Genomic DNA, 20,415 nt, shown 5'->3' with positions numbered 1-20,415 from the left:
TCCTGGTGATGGTCAGAGGGGCCGTAGGCGCCAACTGTCAGCCACGCCTCTGTCCGTCTGCCCCAGGGCAGCTGAGGCTACATCAGTAGTTACCATCACCAAGTATGAATGAATGATGGACTCACTGTTAACGCTTTGAGCGTCTGGAAAAGCAGATCAATCCATTATTATTTAGTCTTAAGTATTTAAATAAAAAGTAGGGTAACATTGACGTAGAGCAACTGTCAACTGTCAACTGGCTATGTTTTGACTATCTTATTCAGATTCATTTCTCCACGCAGGTCAGTTCTTGCTTTACCAAACTGACTTGGATGGTTCATTTTTCAGACGAGTGAATTCTGCTGGCAGGATCAACCCGGTAGCCCCAGGAGTTGGCAGTAGGGCGGGCCAACCCAGGCCAGGCCTCAACTAGGGCAACAGTTCTGGATTGTGTTTCTATAGTTTTTTTACTCTAATTAAATAATGAGTGATGAGCAAATACTTAGTGGTCAAATGTCTTTACCGTCAGATCTGTAGTTTGTTCTTAATGAATGATCTTTTTCAGCAGCAAAGAGCATTTATCACTGCAGGAACATGAATGCATCAGTGTCTGCAACATTTGCTCTTGTTTGCACACCAACTAGCTGGTCTAAACATTGGGACTGCATTGTAAATTAAAAACATGTATTTTAAAATCTTTGAACTCAAAAGCAACTTTTCTGAACTGTATCGCTGAACTATGTATTTATTTAGCGGAATGTCGACACTTAAGCTCTCTGAAAATGTATTTGTTTATTTTTTTAAACAAATCTTTGTTCTTGATGATCTACTTTCTGACCTGGATTAAAAAAAAAGGTTCATCATGTACGGATTTCTGTTTCTTAGAGATTTGTTATGAAAGTATTGGATAGTTTTTATTTCATTATTTTGAATGTGGATGAGCGGGTTCTACTGGTAGGAGTGTTTACCAGTAACTACCATTTCTTTAGTTTAATCAAAAAAGTGATGACTCATATCACTGCAGAAGCGTTGTCCGGTCCATGACTCCTGGATGGTCCGGTCCATAAGTCCAGGGAATAATGTAGCTTTGCCTGAGGATGACCACCATGACTAAAGCCGATCTCTTGGAGCCAGATTGTCGTGTTGAAGTGGGTTAGTGCAGAAAATGGATTTATGGAATATGAACGTTCCTGTGAGACTCCAGCATGAATCTCAACACAAATCCTAAAGTCATAAAAAATATTCCTTTCCAAATGGCCAGGATGTCGAAACGCCAACTGTTTGCTGCTTCAGGAATCCCACAAGACAGAAAATGTAAAAAACAACAAAATCAGGCGGGACGTTTTTCTATTTGTCATGTTACTCCAGACCAGCAGGGGGCGGTCACGGGACTTTCTCCTGCAGCTGCAGCCGGACATAAACCAACCGGAAAAACGGAGGTCACGTGGTTCTACCGCCTGTCAACAATGGTGAGCGGCGTTTAAGTAATTTATTTTATAGGAAATCCCTTTACAAACATGATTTTACGGGGATAAACAGTCGCAGTGGTTTGACCTTTACAGGCCGCCGTCATGAAGAATTGTGCCTAAAAGCAGGTTGAAGTTTCGCGTTGAGCTCTTGACGCTTAAGGCTTAATGACGATCCGCGGGTCCCTAACCGGGTCCCTAACCGGCCTTCAGAAGAACGACAGGAATGTTTTCTCCTCACGGGAATGCGGACAAAACGGACGTTTGGTCTCTGACATTTTTATTCACCGCACATGAAAAAACGCTGAGATTGAAGCCGCAGCTGTAGTCAGTTTGGCCTTTTTCATTGTATTTATTTACTCTGAAGTTAGAAGAACATCCCACAGAAACTTTACCCAATGAGTTCTATCACTAGAGGAGACACACCCGCTTGGGAAGCCTGGCCGACGGTGGCGGAGCGCGACGCCATCTTGGTGAGGTCGTCAGCGCCCACGTGACAATGATTTCTATTGCCTTTAGTGGCATCTAGTAGCTTTTATATATATTTATACCTATATATAAATATATATGTATATCATTTATGTATATGCATCATTTGTTTTTAAATAAGAGAAACAGGCAGCATTAAAAGCTCAAACTTTAATGAAAAATGCAGAGTTGCAGGACTTCTTACAAAAAAAATTATTACAAAGAATTTTTAAAAATAATTTTTAAACATGTAGAAGTTTTAGACCTCTTTGAAACGTAATTTAAATTATTTAGAAAAGCCCAACAATAAGTCAATAGGAAGCCAATAATAATAATGAATAATAACAATATATACATAAGTCAATAATTATAATAATAATAAATAGTAATTCAATAATAATAATAAATTATAAGAATAAATCAATAATAAGTCAACAATAAGTCCAAAAGTCAATAACAGATTTACCCTGAAAAAACAAAGAGAAACAATAGATTAACTGATTCATGTTAGTGATCAGTTTGTGTAACACAGATTCCTTGGTGTCGGGTTTCAGGCTAACATTCTGGCCTCTCATCAAAGTCTGGTTCCACAAATGTTCTGAACATATCCAGACTGTATCACTAGTTGGTACCACAGTGATCCATCTGGGTTAGCTCTTTTTATTGCTAAGATCCACTTTTTCCTGAAGTCTGAATCTATTAGAAACCTGCAAGAAAAGTTCAGTCTGAGTCAGAAATGTATAAATCTATATTATTATAATAGCCTAGTCCTAGTATACTGTATATAGGTTTAACACAATAAAGTTTACATTTATGTCGACAGCAAATTCTCCGTACATCATGCAGCATGTTGATAACAGCCCTGCAGCATCATGCATGTCTACATGTGTTCTATTCATGAAGCCCCTCCAGCATTAAAAGAAAAACATTAAAATACTTACCTGTGAAATGTTCTGCCTTCCTGCTTCGTGGACTAATTTCCTCGATTTTGACAGTTGAAATCCGCACAATGAACTGGGATTTTGAGTTCACATGCTGAACTGCAGCAGTGACTTGACCTCACCAAGATGGCGGTGCTCTCCTCCCATGAAGAATCCCATGACGTCTCCTCTAGCGATAGAACTCATTGACTTTAACTGCTGCGGCACCCGCAGTCTGAGACCCGGTCCAAAGCTGGGTCACTGATGAACTTTTTCTGCTCTTGGTTTTCAGGCCACTGGAGTGGATCAGGCTGTCGGCATGGGTCTGGTTCTGTTCAGCCTGGCTCTGTTTTCGTACTACTCTGTGTGGGTCGTGGTTCTGGTACGTCCTGATGGAGCCTCTTAAATATCTGTAGGACAAAGGTGGACTCTAATACTGTGATTTGCACCAATTGCAGCCGTTCATGGACGGTGACCACATGCTGCAGCAGTACTTCCTTCCTCGTGAGTACTCTGTCATCCTGCCGGGCATTGCAGCAGTGGTTTTGCTCCTCATGATAGGTCAGTATGCCGTCTCATGACCTCATGACCCCGCTGTCTACACGTCTTCATGCCAGACGGACGCGGTGATCCTCTGGTTTTTGTCTTCTCTGCAGGGGCTTTCACAGCAGCTGTTGTGTGGATGAATCACAAGCCAAAGAAAGTGGATTAGTCCCACTTTCCATGGGAAAATGGAACTTTATAAAGTCACATGGATTCATTTTCCTCCTCTGGGAATCTTTTTGACAGAACATGTGCTTGGTGTTGTGGGTATGAGTGCTGGCTGTGAGTGAAGTCTGGGTTTCAAACTGAAAAATAAACCTTTTCACATAGATCACCCCGTCCTACAGATGTTTTAATGGTTGCCAAGCATTCTGCTGACCTCCATGATGCTGGGAGTCACTCGTTTTCAGTATCTACACTGTGTGGAGGCAGCATTTGTACACCAGATGAGTACGGTGGGTGGAGTCTTTAGGTGTTTCAAAAGTCTGAATACTTTTGTCATTTCTCACTAGTTTGGACTTTAACCCTCCTGATGGGCTGGATTCTTGTCTTGCTCCATGTTACCTAACTGTTTTCTCTACATCAATAAAATCACAAATTAAAATAGTAGAAAATCGGTTTCAACCATTGACTGTATAGAGAACTGGACTGATCGAGGGTGAGCCACCCGTAGAAAACACCTAACCCCCAGCTCCAGCTAAAGGAACCCGATTCAGTCGCCGTTTTTCCTCGATACGGTTGCGCCATGTTGGAGCCAGACGACAGTGGTTGGTGCGAGTGGTCGTTTCTATGGCAACTACTGTCGCCAATCAGAAGTAAGCTTGTTTGAAGTCCACACCCCTTCAGCTCAGGACCTGAAAGCAGCTCAGGAAAATCTGTCAAACGTTAGAGGTGGGGGGCAGCAGGCACCACAAGCTCTTACTGAGGGATCTGATTGGTCAGCTGAGATCTTGAATAAAGAAAGCAAATGAGGATTATTAAGAATATATTAACAAAAGGTATCAGATCCAGAACGCTTCTTCTGACCAATAGAATGACTGAGGAACATCTGGTCATTTCTATAGACATGTACGGGATTCTGGTTTCTTGGAACCAGCAGATACTTCCTGTTTGGAACGCCAGGGGGAGGGGCGTGCCCAGTCCAGGTCTCCATACACAGTCACTGGTTAACTCTTGTTCTATCCTAGGCACTTTACCATTGGGAGTTGGGTCATCTAGACCCACTAGACAGAGCTCTGAACCTTTTTTCTTCAATGATTTGTGATCTTCACTGGTGTCCATGGATTACATGAAATCTTTCCACCTTTATCCACCTTTGTCATGGTAGGGGGAACACGTCAATGGAAGGGGGGGTCATCTAAGCACAGGGGTTACGGCCTCACACCCTCATATCTAGAGCCGCCCACCGACACACCCAGAATCCATGAACAAAACCCGTAACTGTAACTTCAACACTTTTCACAGTATTTTTCAACTGTTTTGATTTTATTTGACTTCAGCGAAACAAACATGTTCAAATGTGCGAACAGAAGGATTCATACTGCGGCTCCTACTCTCCTCATGGAACGGATCAAGCATTTCACTTTGCGTGTTCCATTGGTCATGCTAACACAGATCCGTTAGATACTGCTGAGGACGAATGCCGGTAAGAAAAGGAGGTGATCAAATGTGAGCCATGTTCTTGCATGTACGGACGTCGTTGCATATTTGAACATGCCGGATGTAGACATTTTTTATTCAGTGTCCATCATCTGAACAGTTGCGTCGACCACGTCCAGACTGAGAGGAGTTTGGGTTTTGGTCAGGACAGGCGTAGTTCCCGGCTTGTACCTGTACTGTCCCTCTCTGAAAAACACAAGCAAGACACGTTTGCAGACACAGCACTGTTGAGTTTCAAACCCTTCTGCGGTAACCATAGCAACCACTTCTTCAATCATGAGGGCTCTAACTGTACCAACCTTTTCCCCTTCCCTGCTGGCCTGTCGTAACCTCGTAGGTACTCTGCTCCGGCCGCGGTGATGACGCACAAATCCACGTTGCTGCCCGAGCCCAAATCACAGAAGATCCCGGCAGTGATGGCGTCTCTTACCAGCCTCTTCGCTTCATCCAGCTTCATAGAAAAGAGATCACAGCAGCAGTGTTGATCCAAAAGTCCACCAGGACAAAGAGTCCATGACGGGACAGAACCGGTGCTGTCCCCACCAAACTAAACGTCAAAAGATTCAGGAAAAGAAAGGGTTTGGCTCAAATCCTCCTCAAAGAGACCCACTGGCAGACGGAGCATCGTTTGATCCCGACCCCTCCTCCTGAGGGCGTCATGTCAGAGTCCCGCTGGTGGTGGGATTTTCCTCTGCAGTGAGCCTCATGGAGCTCACGGTTTGTCTGCTTCCTGTTCACAGCCGCTGCATCTTTTAGCTTTCCTGCTCGTCCTCCACTCACTGTTTTAGATGTGGCTCTTTCTGTGCATCTGCTGTGAATCCCCCCCATGAGCTTTGCACCACAAAGACAAACGAGAAGAAAAGAAGTCTCACCTCCATGTTTGCTTTGAATCTGTCCTCAAACACAGAAACAGCAGCAGCAGCTCCGGATCCTGAAACCAGGTTCACAAGCATGGAATGTAGCATAAATATCTGTCTCTTGGTTTTCCAGCTGATCTCACAGGATCTATCTCTGGAGTTAGGAACCAGGTCGTTGATCCTTCTCTGCCTCACAGACAGATTTTCTTAGGAATGTGTCCAAAAGCAAACCCAACACATGAAGGATGAGCAGAAAAAACCAAAAGCTTTCAAACAAAGGTGCTGGCCGCGGTCTGCTGCCGTCAGCACGTTGGTCACTTACCCATCGTGAGGAAAGGAAGTTTGTCATAGGAACCATGCGGATAAACACTGTACAGGTGAGCTCCAGTCACATCCACCCCTCCAACAATCACTGAAGAACCCATGTGGCCCTGGTATCTGAGGAAACACCTCAATGTTCTGTGCACAGGCTGACATCCATCCATCAATGAGATTCTCTAGCTACTTGGACGCGGTATCATGACTCGGGTCGGACACACTTTAAGGAAAGTTTGACAGGAAACTGATGAGCGCTCGTCACATGCATGTCTATGCTAGTTTTGGACATGAAGCTCGTTCAGACTGAAATGACTCCAGCAGGTGGTCTTGAACACTTTCTACCGGTTTCTCCTTCAGAAACTCTGAACTCTCGAGTACTTGAAGCATTGGAAAGACGTCTGCTTTGGTGTCCTGCACGTCTAAGGACAGTCTCTGCTTACCTGAACAGCATCTGTTTCAGTTGTCTCGTTACCATGGCGACAAGGGGGGGTCGGCCTGTGTTGAGTGTGTGGAGCTCAACATTGGACGCCATCATCTGAGTTGCAATCTCTGCGTCTGCAGCCACACCGGCCCCGCAGCAGCTAGAACAGGATGATTGTCGTTGCTCACTCACTTCTGTTCACCGGAGGATCTGGGTTTTCCACTAAACTAAACACTAGAAAACAACAAAACCTTCTATTCATCATTAGCATTAGCTTCTACTCATGAGTCAGCCTGATGATGGCTCCAAAAATCTCGGACATGCTGAGCCAAATGAAAACTTCTACGCTCTTTACAGAACCAACTCGGTGGGATGTGTAACAATATAATCCATCCGTCAGTGCCTGAGAGAAACCCACTGGAGTCAAATCCACAGACACAACTCACTAGATTTGGGGAGCGATGTGGTGAATCTTCCTGCAGTTTTTGTCCGCCACTACCATGTCATCAGTAGCTCTGGTGTCGGCTCCCAGGATCACTCCATCCTAAGAGACAACAGACACTCATCCAAAGGCCTCCGGGGAACCATTTCCTTTCAAATGTGTGCCGACTAAAGGCCAAAGGCCTGGAAGTGAACCATCAACTCGCAGAAACAAAAACAGCAGCTGAGACAAAAACAGAAGCAAAAGTCTGGATTTCTAGTTTTTGTTTGGATTTCTTCCTTTTGGTCGTATAAAACCTGCTGAGCGCTGACCAAAGGCTAGAGTGGCTCCACCAAGTCACTGCATTCTGAAGAATCTGACTGGCTGCGACCCAAAGCGCCGTTTGAACAGCGTCAGAGTTTCAGACAACAAACTTGTGTTTGTGTAGCACCTTGTACACAATCCCAGCGATGGTGGTCCCCGTCTTCCTGGCGCGAGGAGCTTTGGAGCTGACATCGGACAAACTGGACTCCAGCACAGCGTTCCTGAAAATGTGAGGAGGGACAGGACAGACAGAGTCAGGGTCACATGAATTCACCTGAGACGGCCTCAGCTGTTCTTTACCTCCGGCTGTTTTCAAAGCAGAAACCTCCACTTTTCTCCTGACAGGGATTTAAACTCTGAAGCATCTTAGGTTCAGTCGGGAGTTAAATTCTAGGAAAAGATCCGTTCTGCTTCGTCAGTGTGCTGCTTCTCCTCTGCAGTTTCTACTTTTACTTTCACTTCTTGAGCTTCAGCCCGGCCTTCCTGTTTCCTGCACAAACACACTGTAAAAAATCAAAGCAAACATGGCTACCCTCTAGATCAGTGTTTTTCCACCTTTCCTGAGCCACGGCACACTTTAACCTTGACAAAAGTCCCGTGGCACACCAGCATCCAAAAAAAAAAAAGAGGAGAAACTCTATAGTCTGTACTGATCTGCAGTCCCTCCATGATCTCACATACATTTTTGTGATAATTGTGGCAGAAAAAGCTGGAAGCTGCAGCTGTTTTTTCTGAAAGATGGAATAAAAGATTTAAAAACTGTCTGATGTGTGTTCAATGTGGTTTCAAGACGTTTAACAAGGACTCATTGTACGCTGTCACTTTAACCCAATGCATCCTGGGAGATGTAGTGATGTGTGTTCAATGTGGTTTCAAGACGTTTAACAAGGACTCATTGTACGCTGTCACTTTAACCCAATGCATCCTGGGAGATGTAGTGATGTCAGACAGACTCTCTTCTCTGAGCTTCATTGTTTTGTTCTCTTGTTCCACGGTCTGACACCGGATTCTGTGGAAAGCTACACCGCCAAAGACGAGCTTTAGCTGGTGTTTCTGTTGGAACTGAGAGACTTTATCAGCAGAATCAGAACAAGGAAGTGAAGACTTTAACCACTTCTGATTGGTCAGACTGATGATGTGTGATTAAGCCTCCAAGAATGATTGGTGGAGACAGTTAAAGGGGCGGGACTTTTCAGAAAACAGAGCTGAAGCTACGGCTAAATCGCGGTACCGTCATTCTGATCAAAGTGTCTTTAATAGAATCAAATAAACACAAAGAAAAAAGTATTTTATAATCTTTCATATTCCTTACTTCTAAGTGTTTTATCAGGATGTTTGGATGAACACAGAGCTGATATCCTGGAGATGGGAAATTATTTACTTCAGTTAATGAGGGTAATTTCCCACGGCACACCTGACCATCTGCGTGCCGTGGGAGATGGTTGAAAAACACTGCTGTAGACCGTCAGGGATCTGAACAGAAAAGCTCAAACGGATCATTGCATCACTGGCAGAGCGGTCCAGGAGCCTTCATCACATCCCTACATGTCCTGCATCTGTAATCTGGGATGTAAAGAGCACGAGCCTCAAAGGATCATGGGACTTGTATGTTGGTATAACTGACCTGGACTACAAATAGAAGGAGACAGATACGTGTCTCTGTTGGGGACATGAGTAACAGCTGTCCATGATCAACTTTACAGTCTTGTCTCACAGCCGTGGACTAGAGCTGAGGTCTCTGCAGATGAAGATGGGGTCTTCGTGTGTTTCTGCTGCACTGTTAAAGAATCATGAATAAAATCCTCAGTTTAACTTTTTCCTCCTGCAGTTTCATCAAAGATTTCATTTATTTTAAATAACTTCCTGAACGTTTCTTCTTCTGTTTTTCCTGCTTATCTCTGAACTGTAAACTGATTGAGTCATGTGTTTGGGGCGGGAAGGTATGCCCCGCCCCTGCTTCATGCTGATTGGTTGATAAAGTTAAACTCCACGTTTGAATTTCAGGCTCGTGCCAGAACCGCCAATAAACCACAGAAGAAGAGTTTCAGGCTGAAACGGAGTCGGATGTTGTGATCTCGTCGGGAGGAAGACTCGGGTAGGTTCTGCTGGTTCTGCTGGTTCTGTTGAAGACAGACGGTCAGTGAAGGACGCGCGTCGTCGTCTGTCACGCGCTCGCCGGTTTGTCCCGCTGGAAAAGCGCGTGCCCGGTCTTTAGCCCCGCGTTAGAACCGCTTCCGTTAGTCCGGTAATGGCGCGTCATCAGCGGACCCTCACCGCCAGGTCCTGCAGAACCTGCCCTGCTCAAAGGTCTCGCGGCAGCAGGAATTTAGCTGAGCTTCAGACCAGTAGGGGGCGCTGTTTGTCCTCTGTCGGTTCTAGGCTCGGAGATCAGGAGATCGTTTCCATTTTCCTCGGTTTAGGGCTGAAAGCAGCGGTTCTCAGACTCGGGGGGCCTCTGGGGGCCTCTGGGGCCACAATGTGACATAAAAACCTGAAACATCTGAATTTAGTTTGAAGGATTTCCTCTGAAACCTTTGAACACCCGTCCGTCCATCAGCTGGGACTGACGTCTGGACTGACATGTTCACCTTTCAGCGAGGGGTCGCCACAGCCAATCAGCTTCCACCGATCCACACAGGTGGTTGGCACTGACACAACCCAGCATTTTACCCAAGCTGGGGGCAAACCCAGGCGGACCCCACTTGGTGGGGAGTAGCGTAAAGGGTCTTGTTTAAGGACCCACCGTGGATGCAGCCCATCCCACGCCCTGGGAATCGAACCCTGGTTTCCCATGTCCCACATGCAGCCCACTGAACCATCCAGCCGCCTTTGTTCGCTGGCCGTCGCCGTCTGAGACCAGAGCAGAGCTTTACACCTTCTAGAAACTAAGATGTTTGCTTTTGAATGTAACTGTGCCGTCAGACTGTAAACAGAGTACTGCTCCTCTGTCAGACTGTAATCAGAGTACTGCTCCTCTGTCAGTCTGTAATCAGAGTACTGCTCCTCTATCAGACTGTAAACAGAGTACTGGTCCTCTGTCAGACTGTAATCAGAGTACTGCTCCTCTGTCAGTCTGTAATCAGAGTACTGCTCCTCTATCAGACTGTAAACAGAGTACTGGTCCTCTGTCAGACTGTAATCAGAGTACTGCTCCTCTGTCAGTCTGTAATCAGAGTACTGCTCCTCTATCAGACTGTAAACAGAGTACTGGTCCTCTGTCAGACTGTAATCAGAGTACTGCTCCTCTGTCAGTCTGTAATCAGAGTACTGCTCCTCTATCAGACTGTAAACAGAGTACTGGTCCTCTGTCAGACTGTAATCAGAGTACTGCTCCTCTGTCAGTCTGTAATCAGAGTACTGCTCCTCTATCAGACTGTAAACAGAGTACTGGTCCTCTATCAGACTGTAAACAGAGTACTGGTCCTCTGTCAGACTGTAATCAGAGTACTGGTTCTCTTTCAGACTGTAATCAGAGTACTGGTTCTCTTTCAGACTGTAATCAGAGTACTGGTCCTCTGTCAGACTGTAATCAGAGTACTGCTCCTCTGTCAGACTGTAATCAGAGTACTGCTCCTCTGTCAGACTGTAATCAGAGTACTGCTCCTCTGTCAGACTGTAATCAGAGTACTGCTCCTCTGTCAGTCTGTAATCAGAGTACTGCTCCTCTATCAGACTGTAAACAGAGTACTGGTCCTCTGTCAGACTGTAATCAGAGTACTGCTCCTCTGTCAGTCTGTAATCAGAGTACTGCTCCTCTATCAGACTGTAAACAGAGTACTGGTCCTCTGTCAGACTGTAATCAGAGTACTGCTCCTCTGTCAGTCTGTAATCAGAGTACTGCTCCTCTATCAGACTGTAAACAGAGTACTGGTCCTCTGTCAGACTGTAATCAGAGTACTGGTCCTCTGTCAGACTGTAATCAGAGTACTGCTCCTCTGTCAGACTGTAATCAGAGTACTGCTCCTCTGTCAGACTGTAATCAGAGTACTGCTCCTCTGTCAGACTGTAATCAGAGTACTGCTCCTCTGTCAGACTGTAATCAGAGTACTGCTCCTCTGTCAGTCTGTAATCAGAGTACTGCTCCTCTATCAGACTGTAAACAGAGTACTGGTCCTCTGTCAGACTGTAATCAGAGTACTGGTCCTCTGTCAGACTGTAATCAGAGTACTGGTCCTCTGTCAGACTGTAATCAGAGTACTGCTCCTCTGTCAGACTGTAATCAGAGTACTGCTCCTCTGTCAGACTGTAATCAGAGTACTGCTCCTCTATCAGACTGTAAACAGAGTACTGGTCCTCTGTCAGACTGTAATCAGAGTACTGCTCCTCTGTCAGTCTGTAATCAGAGTACTGCTCCTCTATCAGACTGTAAACAGAGTACTGCTCCTCTGTCAGACTGTAATCAGAGTACTGCTCCTCTATCAGACTGTAAACAGAGTACTGGTCCTCTGTCAGACTGTAATCAGAGTACTGCTCCTCTGTCAGACTGTAATCAGAGTACTGCTCCTCTGTCAGTCTGTAATCAGAGTACTGCTCCTCTATCAGACTGTAAACAGAGTACTGGTCCTCTGTCAGACTGTAATCAGAGTACTGCTCCTCTGTCAGACTGTAATCAGAGTACTGCTCCTCTGTCAGTCTGTAATCAGAGTACTGCTCCTCTATCAGACTGTAAACAGAGTACTGGTCCTCTGTCAGACTGTAATCAGAGTACTGCTCCTCTGTCAGTCTGTAATCAGAGTACTGCTCCTCTATCAGACTGTAAACAGAGTACTGGTCCTCTGTCAGACTGTAATCAGAGTACTGCTCCTCTGTCAGTCTGTAATCAGAGTACTGCTCCTCTATCAGACTGTAATCAGAGTACTGGTCCTCTGTCAGACTGTAATCAGAGTACTGCTCCTCTGTCAGACTGTAATCAGAGTACTGCTCCTCTGTCAGACTGTAATCAGAGTACTGCTCCTCTGTCAGACTGTAATCAGAGTACTGCTCCTCTGTCAGTCTGTAATCAGAGTACTGCTCCTCTATCAGACTGTAAACAGAGTACTGGTCCTCTGTCAGACTGTAATCAGAGTACTGGTCCTCTGTCAGACTGTAATCAGAGTACTGCTCCTCTATCAGACTGTAATCAGAGTACTGGTCCTCTGTCAGACTGTAATCAGAGTACTGGTCCTCTGTCAGACTGTAATCAGAGTACTGGTCCTCTGTCAGACTGTAATCAGAGTACTGCTCCTATGTCAGACTGTAATCAGAGTACTGGTCCTCTGTCAGACTGTAATCAGAGTACTGGTCCTCTGTCAGACTGTAATCAGAGTACTGGTCCTCTGTCAGACTGTAATCAGAGTACTGCTCCTCTGTCAGACTGTAATCAGAGTACTGGTCCTCTGTCAGACTGTAATCAGAGTACTGGTCCTCTGTCAGACTGTAATCAGAGTACTGGTCCTCTGTCAGACTGTAATCAGAGTACTGGTCCTCTGTCAGACTGTAATCAGAGTACTGGTCCTCTGTCAGACTGTAATCAGAGTACTGGTCCTCTGTCAGACTGTAATCAGAGTACTGGTCCTCTGTCAGACTGTAATCAGAGTACTGGTCCTCTGTCAGACTGTAATCAGAGTACTGGTCCTCTGTCAGACTGTAATCAGAGTACTGGTCCTCTGTCAGACTGTAATCAGAGTACTGGTCCTCTGTCAGACTGTAATCAGAGTACTGGTCTTCTGAACGTCTCTTCTTCTTTTCCCACAGTGACACACGGCTGGACAGGAAACCATGGATCCCAGTGCGTTCCATAGCCGCCGGAAAGGCCGAGCGCCGCGCCGTCGCCCCCCATCCGCTCAGTCCCCCTCCTCAAAAGCCTCGCCATCAAAGAGACGGCGTGCAGCTGCAAGTAAATATCACGGCTGCTTGGCTTCTAGTTTCCACGTTTCTGCTCCAAAGCGTTCAGCTGTCAGTTCTGATGACGGCGTTTTCAGCCCCCAACTGTCCACGTTCTCCCACCCACAAAGATGGCAGGCCTGTTCATCACAGGTCCACCTCAACTATAGAGACTAAATGAGGAGTTCTTTGACTGCATCTCTGCATCATTTCTCCTCCAAACAGGACGAGTCGAGTTCTGACCAAAAGTTCTACTCTGGTTCCATCTGAGCTGATCAGAACCCTCTTGTGGATCCTCCAAATGCCCCGCTGTAGTTTCTGCAGAGCGGCAGGTCTTCACTAAAAATTCACCTCTGACTAACGGGCGGGACGGATTTGACCCCTTGTTTACGCTCTCTCCTGCTAGCTTACAGGCCCGAGCTAGCATTAGCGCTGCAACAAAAACAGCGAGCACTATGGGAGCTATCCAGCCGTACAGTTCTGATCCGGATTCCAGCCCAGAGTCTGAGTTGACACCAAACCAAGGCCGAGCATCAAACCACGGTGGTCCATCTTTACAGGTTTTAGTCTGATCCGGGTCACCAGGCTGTTGGCGCCCCGGGTCGGCGCCAACAGCCTGGTGACCTGTTCTGGGTGAGCCTGGCTTCACCCAACATTCATGGATGGTTTGACCCAACTGGGGTTTGAACCTGCAACCTCAGGGGGGAGCCTCCACCACCGTTAGGTCCACATGGAGAAATGACACGCTGACCTGGGCCCCATCACGGGGGAAGGACCATGCTTTTAAGGGGGAACTGTGGGGTGGGGGTGGGGTTTAAAGGTGAGCGACTGACGACCACAGACACGTTTCTGTGGCAGGCGGTCGTTCTCTCTGTGGTGGGGGCAGGATGGGGGCTGCACTGGGCAGAACCATCATTGGAGCCGTAACCAGAAGGTCTGAGCGGCGATGGTTAGTGGACTGTACCACTCTGGCTCCCGGACCGCTGACAGGGGTGTTCTTCTGTCTCCATAAGCTGCAGGGCTTCAGGAAAAAACCCAAACGCTGAACCAAAGCCGTTTCCGTCTGAGGCGGCGTGACCTGAATGAGTGTCTCACCAAATGTCTGTCTGTGCAGAGACGCCTCCTTCACCCCCCAAGAAGAAGAGGAGGTTCAGAGTCGGAACCCGGGCTCTAATGGAGATCCGCAAGTACCAGAAGAGCACCGACCTTCTGATCAGCAAGCGACCTTTCTCCCGACTGGTGAGTGGGGGGGGGTCACTTCTCTGGTCTGTTTGTCAGACAAGACTTTGGGCTTAGCAGGACTTTATGCCTTCAGTGTTTTTGAAAAGCTTCACCGTGAGATTAAACTGGTGTGGAAATGCAGAACTATTTGGTTTTTTATTCAATTCAATTCAATTTTATTTGTATAGCCCAAAATCACAACAACAGTCGTCTCGATGGGCTTCGAAGTAAAACATGAACTCAAAAGGATCACGAATACAAAGAGTTCAATAGAAAAATACTAAAATGAACTAACAAACTGACTAAGCTATACTGGCATCCCTGCCCTTAGACCCCCCTTCGCGGTAAGGAAAAACTCCCAAAAAAACCGGATTCCGGAAAAAACAAAGAAACCTCAGGGGTGCCCACATGAAGGAGGGATCCTCCCCCAGGACGGACAGGCGATTTACCAGAAATCTTAGAGAAGAATTAACTTATCTAAATCTACAACTACATATATAAAAGTCCAGCAGACGAGCTTCATCCAGCCGTGGTTGTGGGGACAGTCAAAGGCGCGAGTCGAGCCGGAGACAGGAACCACAGCCAGGTGTAGGAGCAGGAGCAGAGACGAGGTAGATGGTCAGGAACTGGAGCACGGATGAGCCAACTGGAGTCTGGAAGCACTCCCACTCCCCAGGAGGGGAAAGAGGAAAAGAGGGACAATACATGAATCGCACTGCACCAAACAGAGGCATGGAGAACTAAATGATGAATAATGATCAAGAATAGAGTTTCAGTCAGACAAAAACTCTTGCAGTAGAATACATTTATTTCACATACTTAATTTAGCTCTTAGTTGGCATTAACAAACTTTGATTGGCATAAGGCTCCGTACAATTCCATGAAATAATTTCCATAAACTTTAGGGTAAGAAACCCCGAACGGAGCCCACAGGTGGAAGCCGGGGAGGAGGGTGGGGCGACGAATGCAGCACTGCGGTAAGAAAGAGAATGAACGGCTGCACACCTGGACTTAAATAGAACGCTGAACAGGTGAGTTAATTACTACCGCTGGGGGGGGGGCTGCAGAGTTTTTGGCTCCCAGAAAGGCGAACTCGTTCGCTGCTATTCAAAGCACTCTAGCTTGAGATTCTCTCAGCCGTTGTGATGCAGAAACAACGGCCTGAAAACTCCTCTTTAACCCGGTTCCTCCCCCCACAGTGGGTCAGGAAAGTATCTGTCCGTCTCTTCAAGTTGCCCCCCTAAATAAGACCAGATGTCCATGATGTTCACCGTAGATCTGTGAGAAACAGAACAGAAACAAAATCCAGGAAGTTGCAGAGTTTGATTCTGTAAAGATTCATTTTAAGGATGATCTGATTCATCGTAATGTCAGTTCCTTTAGAACAATCCGATTGGATCTGATCCTCTGTCCTAAAGTGGATCCAGATCCTGTGCCCTAAAGTGGATCCAGATCCTGTGCCCTAAAGTGGATCCAGATCCTGTGCCCTAAAGTGGATCCAGATCCTGTGCCCTAAAGTGGATCCAGATCATCTCCCCTAAAGTGGATCCAGATCCTGTGCCCTAAAGTGGATCCAGATCCTCTGCCCTAAAGTGGATCCAGATCCTGTGCCCTAAAGTGGATCCAGATCCTGTGCCCTAAAGTGGATCCAGATCATCTGCCCTAAAGTGGATCCAGATCCTGTGCCCTAAAGTGGATCCAGATCCTGTGCCCTAAAGTGGATCCAGATCCTGTGCCCTAAAGTGGATCCAGATCCTGTGCCCTAAAGTGGATCCAGATCCTGTGCCCTAAAGTGGATCCAGATCCTGTGCCCTAAAGTGGATCCAGATCCTCTGCCCTAAAGTGGATCCAGATCCTCTGCCCTAAAGTGGATCCAGATCCTCTGTCCTAAAGTGGATCCAGATCCTCTGCCCTAAAGTGGATCCAGATCCTCTGCCCTAAAGTGGATCCAGATCCTGTGCCCTAAAGTGGATCCAGATCCTGTGCCCTAAAGTGGATCCAGATCCTGTGCCCTAAAGTGGATCCAGATCCTCTGCCCTAAAGTGGATCCAGATCATCTGCCCTAAAGTGGATCCAGATCCTCTGTCCTAAAGTGGATCCAGATCCTCTGTCCTAAAGTGGATCCAGATCCTCTGTCCTAAAGTGGATCCAGATCCTCTGTCCTAAAGTGGATCCAGATCCTGTGCCCTAAAGTGGATCCAGATCCTCTGTCCTAAAGTGGATCCAGATCCTGTGCCCTAAAGTGGATCCAGATCCTCTGTCCTAAAGTGGATCCAGATCCTGTGCCCTAAAGTGGATCCAGATCCTCTGCCCTAAAGTGGATCCAGATCCTGTGCCCTAAAGTGGATCCAGATCCTGTGCCCTAAAGTGGATCCAGATCCTGTGCCCTAAAGTGGATCCAGATCCTGTGCCCTAAAGTGGATCCAGATCCTGTGCCCTAAAGTGGATCCAGATCCTGTGCCCTAAAGTGGATCCAGATCCTGTGCCCTAAAGTGGATCCAGATCCTGTGCCCTAAAGTGGATCCAGATCCTGTGCCCTAAAGTGGATCCAGATCCTGTGCCCTAAAGTGGATCCAGATCCTGTGCCCTAAAGTGGATCCAGATCCTGTGCCCTAAAGTGGATCCAGATCCTGTGCCCTAAAGTGGATCCAGATCCTGTGCCCTAAAGTGGATCCAGATCCTCTGCCCTAAAGTGGATCCAGATCCTGTGCCCTAAAGTGGATCCAGATCCTGTGCCCTAAAGTGGATCCAGATCCTGTGCCCTAAAGTGGATCCAGATCCTGTGCCCTAAAGTGGATCCAGATCCTGTGCCCTAAAGTGGATCCAGATCCTGTGCCCTAAAGTGGATCCAGATCCTCTGCCCTAAAGTGGATCCAGATCCTCTGTCCTAAAGTGGATCCAGATCATCTGCCCTAAAGTGGATCCAGATCCTCTGTCCTAAAGTGGATCCAGATCCTCTTGATCCAAACTTCCAGACAGAAAGTCCTGCTACTGAACAGTTTTCCAGATTCTTGGATTTCTTCCAGATCATCAAGTTAAATGAAATCTGTGTCCAAACCAACAAGTAAACTAGAATGAATGTCAAATCCATTCACATGTTAGTTTCCTAAAGTTCACCACTGTTGTTTTTCCACATCCAGAGAATCCAAAGGGAACATTCTTAAAACATTCTAGACACTGGATGGTCACATGACTTTATTCACAGTCTGTCCACACTTTGGACTGGAATGATGGACATTGATGACATCACATGTGTGTTGTTGCTGTGATTGGTCGGTTTTACCTTATAGTCACATAAACCTGCTGTACCTCAATCCAGATGTTGTTTTCCAAGATCAATTATAGATTTATATCATTTAGAAATGGTTTTATAGTGATGGATATCGATTAGATTAATAACTTGCCTCAGACAGATGGATTTGGTTGGATCAATGGATTTATTGATTGATCATTACATCCTTATTGATTACATATATATTTTCAATTTGAGCAATTCAGTTCCTTCACAGATCTGTTTCTTCTGTTAGAAGCTCCTTTGTCCTCCACTGGTTACCTGTATTGATGTCACCTGTTTGAACTGGTTACCTGTATAAAGACACCTGTCCACACCCTTAAACAGACCAAAGAGCTGTCAAAAGACACCAGGGACAAGGCTGTAGACCTGAACTAGACTGAGATGAACGGCAGCAGAAGAGATCAAGAGTTGCAGAAATGATTAGAAAATGGAAGAAACACAAGATCACCGACGATCTCCCTCCACCTGGGACTCACGCCAGGTCTCACCTGCTGGGTTCAGATGGCCGTGAAAACCATGAGGAAACGGCCCAGAACTACACGGGGGAACTGGTCCGTGAACTGAACAGAGCTGGGACCACAGGAACGCAGGTTACTATGGTAACAGCCCAGGTCCAGGCCGGTCTAAAGTTCTCCAGAGACCGGACTGGGAGAAGGTCATGTGGTCAGAAGAGACCAAAATGGAAGTCTCTGGTAGAAACGCCACTGGCCGTGTTTGGGAGGGGCTCTTGGGGGCTGTTGATCCATACTAAGGAAAGAATGAATGGGGGCATAAATGGTGAAATCTGGCTGAATCCCATCAGTGAGGATGAAACACGACTGAAATTTAAATGTTTAGTTTTTGCTTTTGGAACATCAAAGCTTTTTTTCTTTGCTTCAGGTTCGTGAGATTTGCGTCCAGTTTTCCCGAGATGATCTACGATGGCAGGTTTACGCTCTGATGGCGCTGCAGGAGGTTAGCATGTCTTTATTTCTGGCCTGATAACCGCGCAGCTTAGACGTCTCTTTAAGTGTTAGCTTCTGGTGCTAACCAGTACCAAACCAGAACCACAGACTGGACTCCTCCACAGTTCAGTTCACCCATGGCAGAACTTTGGCGATGGCAGGAGGTCAGAGCCTTCAGGTTTGAAGGGGGCTGTTTCCTTTCACTAATGCATGTGAGGTCAGAGGTCAGAGGTCTGGTCCTTAGCAGTGAAGGCAGACGCTAACTGTTGTGTGATGATGACCTAAGTATGGACACATATTCAGGGTCTCCACAGCCAATCAGCTTCCTCCGTCTGTCTTCATCATCCTCTACCAGCAGCTACCTTCACGTCTTCCTTCTCTGCATCCAGAATCCTCCTCTCTGGTCTTCCTCTAGACTCAGCATCCTTCAGTCTCTCCTCTGGACATCTCCAAATCATCAGTCTGACTTTATCTCCAGAACGTCTGCCATGTTTAAACTCACTATTGATAATCGTTCTGCGTAAAGTAGAACTGATGCTGTGAGGAGCAGCAGTTGATGTCTGGACTGCAGTGACTCCGTCTGGCTGAGACTCTGCAGACGTTAACCATCCCGTCTGTCTTTCAGGCTGCAGAGGCCTTCCTCGTCCTGCTTTTTTCTGATGCCAACCTGTGTGCCATCCACGCCAAAAGAGTGACGCTGTTTCCACGCGACATTCAGCTGGCCAGGAGGATCCGCGGCGTGGACAACCTCTGAGGAGCCCCAGACGGATGAGGGAACAAACGTTTCACTTTGCACTTCATCATGTTAATAGTTTCTGACATTTTATCCCAAATGTTTAGATTTGAACCTCTTGGATATTTCGGGGACATTCTACCAGTTTGTATTTGTTTGTACTGAATAAATATATTGTTTTTTGATACTTCATCTGCCTTGTTTACACAAATACACCAACTGAAAACCACATTTACTAACCGTTTTTCCTGAAATGACCAAACCACACAGCTTTGTGTCTCTGGTTAGTAACGGTTGTGTGGTTGGCTTTAGCACGCCTTGGCGTTTGGCCCCCTTCCTGGAGGGCTCGCCACAGCCGTCAGCGGCGCCCTTTCACGGATGCAGTGTTTTGGTCGTCTGGACCGGCTCATGAAAACTGCAGGCTAGACTGGACCCTGCTGGGGTTCTGCATGTCCTCCTGCAAACCTTTTCCTGGAAAACGGGGAATGCTTCAGATCCGCTAACGGAGCCGCTGGTGGTTCAGCCGGAGCCTCAGTGGCTTCGTGGTGACGTCGTCCTGATGGGAAACGCTTTCAATCAGAACGTTCTAGCATCCAGGTGGTAAAGTGAATGTAAACAGGAATCTCTCATATGTTGGATTGGCAGCATGACTGATGACTGCGGTCTTCAGTTCCTTCATGACGGTGACCCAGAAACCCAGAAACCGTCCTTGGCAGCTCTTCCCAGTTCTGCCGTTCTCCAACAGGTTTTATTCTGCAACAGTAATGACTTAAATTAGTTACTATTTGCAGAACTTCTGAGCCATTCCTCTTCAACGGACTTTTGGCTTTTTGTAGAAAATTATGAAAATACACCCTGCTGGGGGGGGGGGGGGGGGGTGGCATGGATGTTTGGTTTCCAATAATCAGTAACAGGACAACTCAAAGAGAAACGATCAGCAGTTCAGAGTCTCCACCTTAGTTCAATGAATCTATATCCTGCTTT

General features: G+C 46.6%; 3 protein-coding genes across 6 annotated transcripts; 2 read left to right on the top strand and 1 right to left on the bottom strand.

Annotated features, from left to right (window-relative positions):
- The first annotated feature begins 1,347 nt into the window (after nt 1-1,347).
- On the top strand, nt 1,348-3,710 carry dpm2 (dolichyl-phosphate mannosyltransferase subunit 2, regulatory). 2 transcript variants are annotated; one of them, XM_078955552.1, is made up of 4 exons: nt 1,348-1,448; nt 3,126-3,215; nt 3,292-3,394; nt 3,490-3,710. In XM_078955552.1, the coding sequence occupies exons 1-4, from the start codon at nt 1,446-1,448 to the stop codon at nt 3,543-3,545; spliced, it is 252 nt and encodes an 83-aa protein (XP_078811678.1). In that variant the 5' UTR covers nt 1,348-1,445; the 3' UTR covers nt 3,546-3,710. The 2 variants fall into 2 exon arrangements, with proteins under 2 accessions (XP_078811678.1, XP_023816270.1); XM_023960502.1 differs by having other exon boundaries at nt 1,426-1,712.
- Nucleotide 3,711: 1 nt separating this feature from the next.
- Nucleotides 3,712-19,618, top strand: cenpa (histone H3-like centromeric protein A). 3 transcript variants are annotated; one of them, XM_078955550.1, is made up of 6 exons: nt 3,712-3,831; nt 9,381-9,471; nt 13,110-13,251; nt 14,353-14,477; nt 18,634-18,708; nt 19,324-19,618. In XM_078955550.1, the coding sequence occupies exons 3-6, from the start codon at nt 13,134-13,136 to the stop codon at nt 19,450-19,452; spliced, it is 447 nt and encodes a 148-aa protein (XP_078811676.1). In that variant the 5' UTR covers nt 3,712-3,831; nt 9,381-9,471; nt 13,110-13,133; the 3' UTR covers nt 19,453-19,618. The 3 variants fall into 3 exon arrangements, with proteins under 3 accessions (XP_078811676.1, XP_078811677.1, XP_023816269.1); XM_023960501.2 differs by lacking the exon at nt 3,712-3,831 and having other exon boundaries at nt 9,357-9,471; XM_078955551.1 differs by lacking the exons at nt 3,712-3,831; nt 18,634-18,708 and having other exon boundaries at nt 9,345-9,471.
- Nucleotides 4,841-7,860, bottom strand: psmb10 (proteasome 20S subunit beta 10). Its single transcript, XM_004086586.5, has 8 exons — nt 7,677-7,860; nt 7,504-7,597; nt 7,078-7,175; nt 6,651-6,791; nt 6,215-6,330; nt 5,908-5,966; nt 5,335-5,486; nt 4,841-5,221 (listed from the first exon to the last, which is right to left on the bottom strand). Exons 1-8 carry the CDS (start codon nt 7,739-7,741, stop codon nt 5,110-5,112), a joined length of 837 nt encoding a protein of 278 aa, XP_004086634.1. The 5' UTR covers nt 7,742-7,860; the 3' UTR covers nt 4,841-5,109.
- Nucleotides 19,619-20,415: the final 797 nt, after the last annotated feature.

Source organism: Oryzias latipes, chromosome 12 (assembly GCF_053564925.1).
Source record: "Oryzias latipes strain Hd-rR chromosome 12, Olatipes_Hd-rR_3.1".
NCBI classification, from domain to species: Eukaryota; Metazoa; Chordata; class Actinopteri; order Beloniformes; family Adrianichthyidae; genus Oryzias; species Oryzias latipes.
The sequence above is the reverse complement of the archived record's forward strand: the minus strand, read 5'-3'. Positions and strand labels throughout refer to the sequence as shown.

What these genes read in the sequence shown, in the direction of transcription:
- dpm2 (XM_023960502.1), top strand. Translation starts at nt 1,614, where the DNA reads ATGACGATCCGCGGGTCCCTAACCGGGTCCCTAACCGGCCTTCAGAAG. An exon ending in GCGGACAAAACGGACGTTTG is followed by an intron (nt 1,713 to 3,125) that starts GTCTCTGACATT and finishes CTTGGTTTTCAG; the next exon opens with GCCACTGGAGTGGATCAGGC. An exon ending in CTGTGTGGGTCGTGGTTCTG is followed by an intron (nt 3,216 to 3,291) that starts GTACGTCCTGAT and finishes CACCAATTGCAG; the next exon opens with CCGTTCATGGACGGTGACCA.
- psmb10 (XM_004086586.5), bottom strand. Translation starts at nt 7,741, where the DNA reads ATGCTTCAGAGTTTAAATCCCTGTCAGGAGAAAAGTGGAGGTTTCTGC. An exon ending in CACATCGCTCCCCAAATCTA is followed by an intron (nt 6,792 to 7,077) that starts GTGAGTTGTGTC and finishes ATCCTGTTCTAG; the next exon opens with CTGCTGCGGGGCCGGTGTGG. An exon ending in ACTTCCTTTCCTCACGATGG is followed by an intron (nt 5,967 to 6,214) that starts GTAAGTGACCAA and finishes ACCTGGTTTCAG; the next exon opens with GATCCGGAGCTGCTGCTGCT.
- cenpa (XM_078955550.1), top strand. Translation starts at nt 13,134, where the DNA reads ATGGATCCCAGTGCGTTCCATAGCCGCCGGAAAGGCCGAGCGCCGCGC. An exon ending in GAGACGGCGTGCAGCTGCAA is followed by an intron (nt 13,252 to 14,352) that starts GTAAATATCACG and finishes CTGTCTGTGCAG; the next exon opens with AGACGCCTCCTTCACCCCCC. An exon ending in AGCGACCTTTCTCCCGACTG is followed by an intron (nt 14,478 to 18,633) that starts GTGAGTGGGGGG and finishes TCTTTGCTTCAG; the next exon opens with GTTCGTGAGATTTGCGTCCA.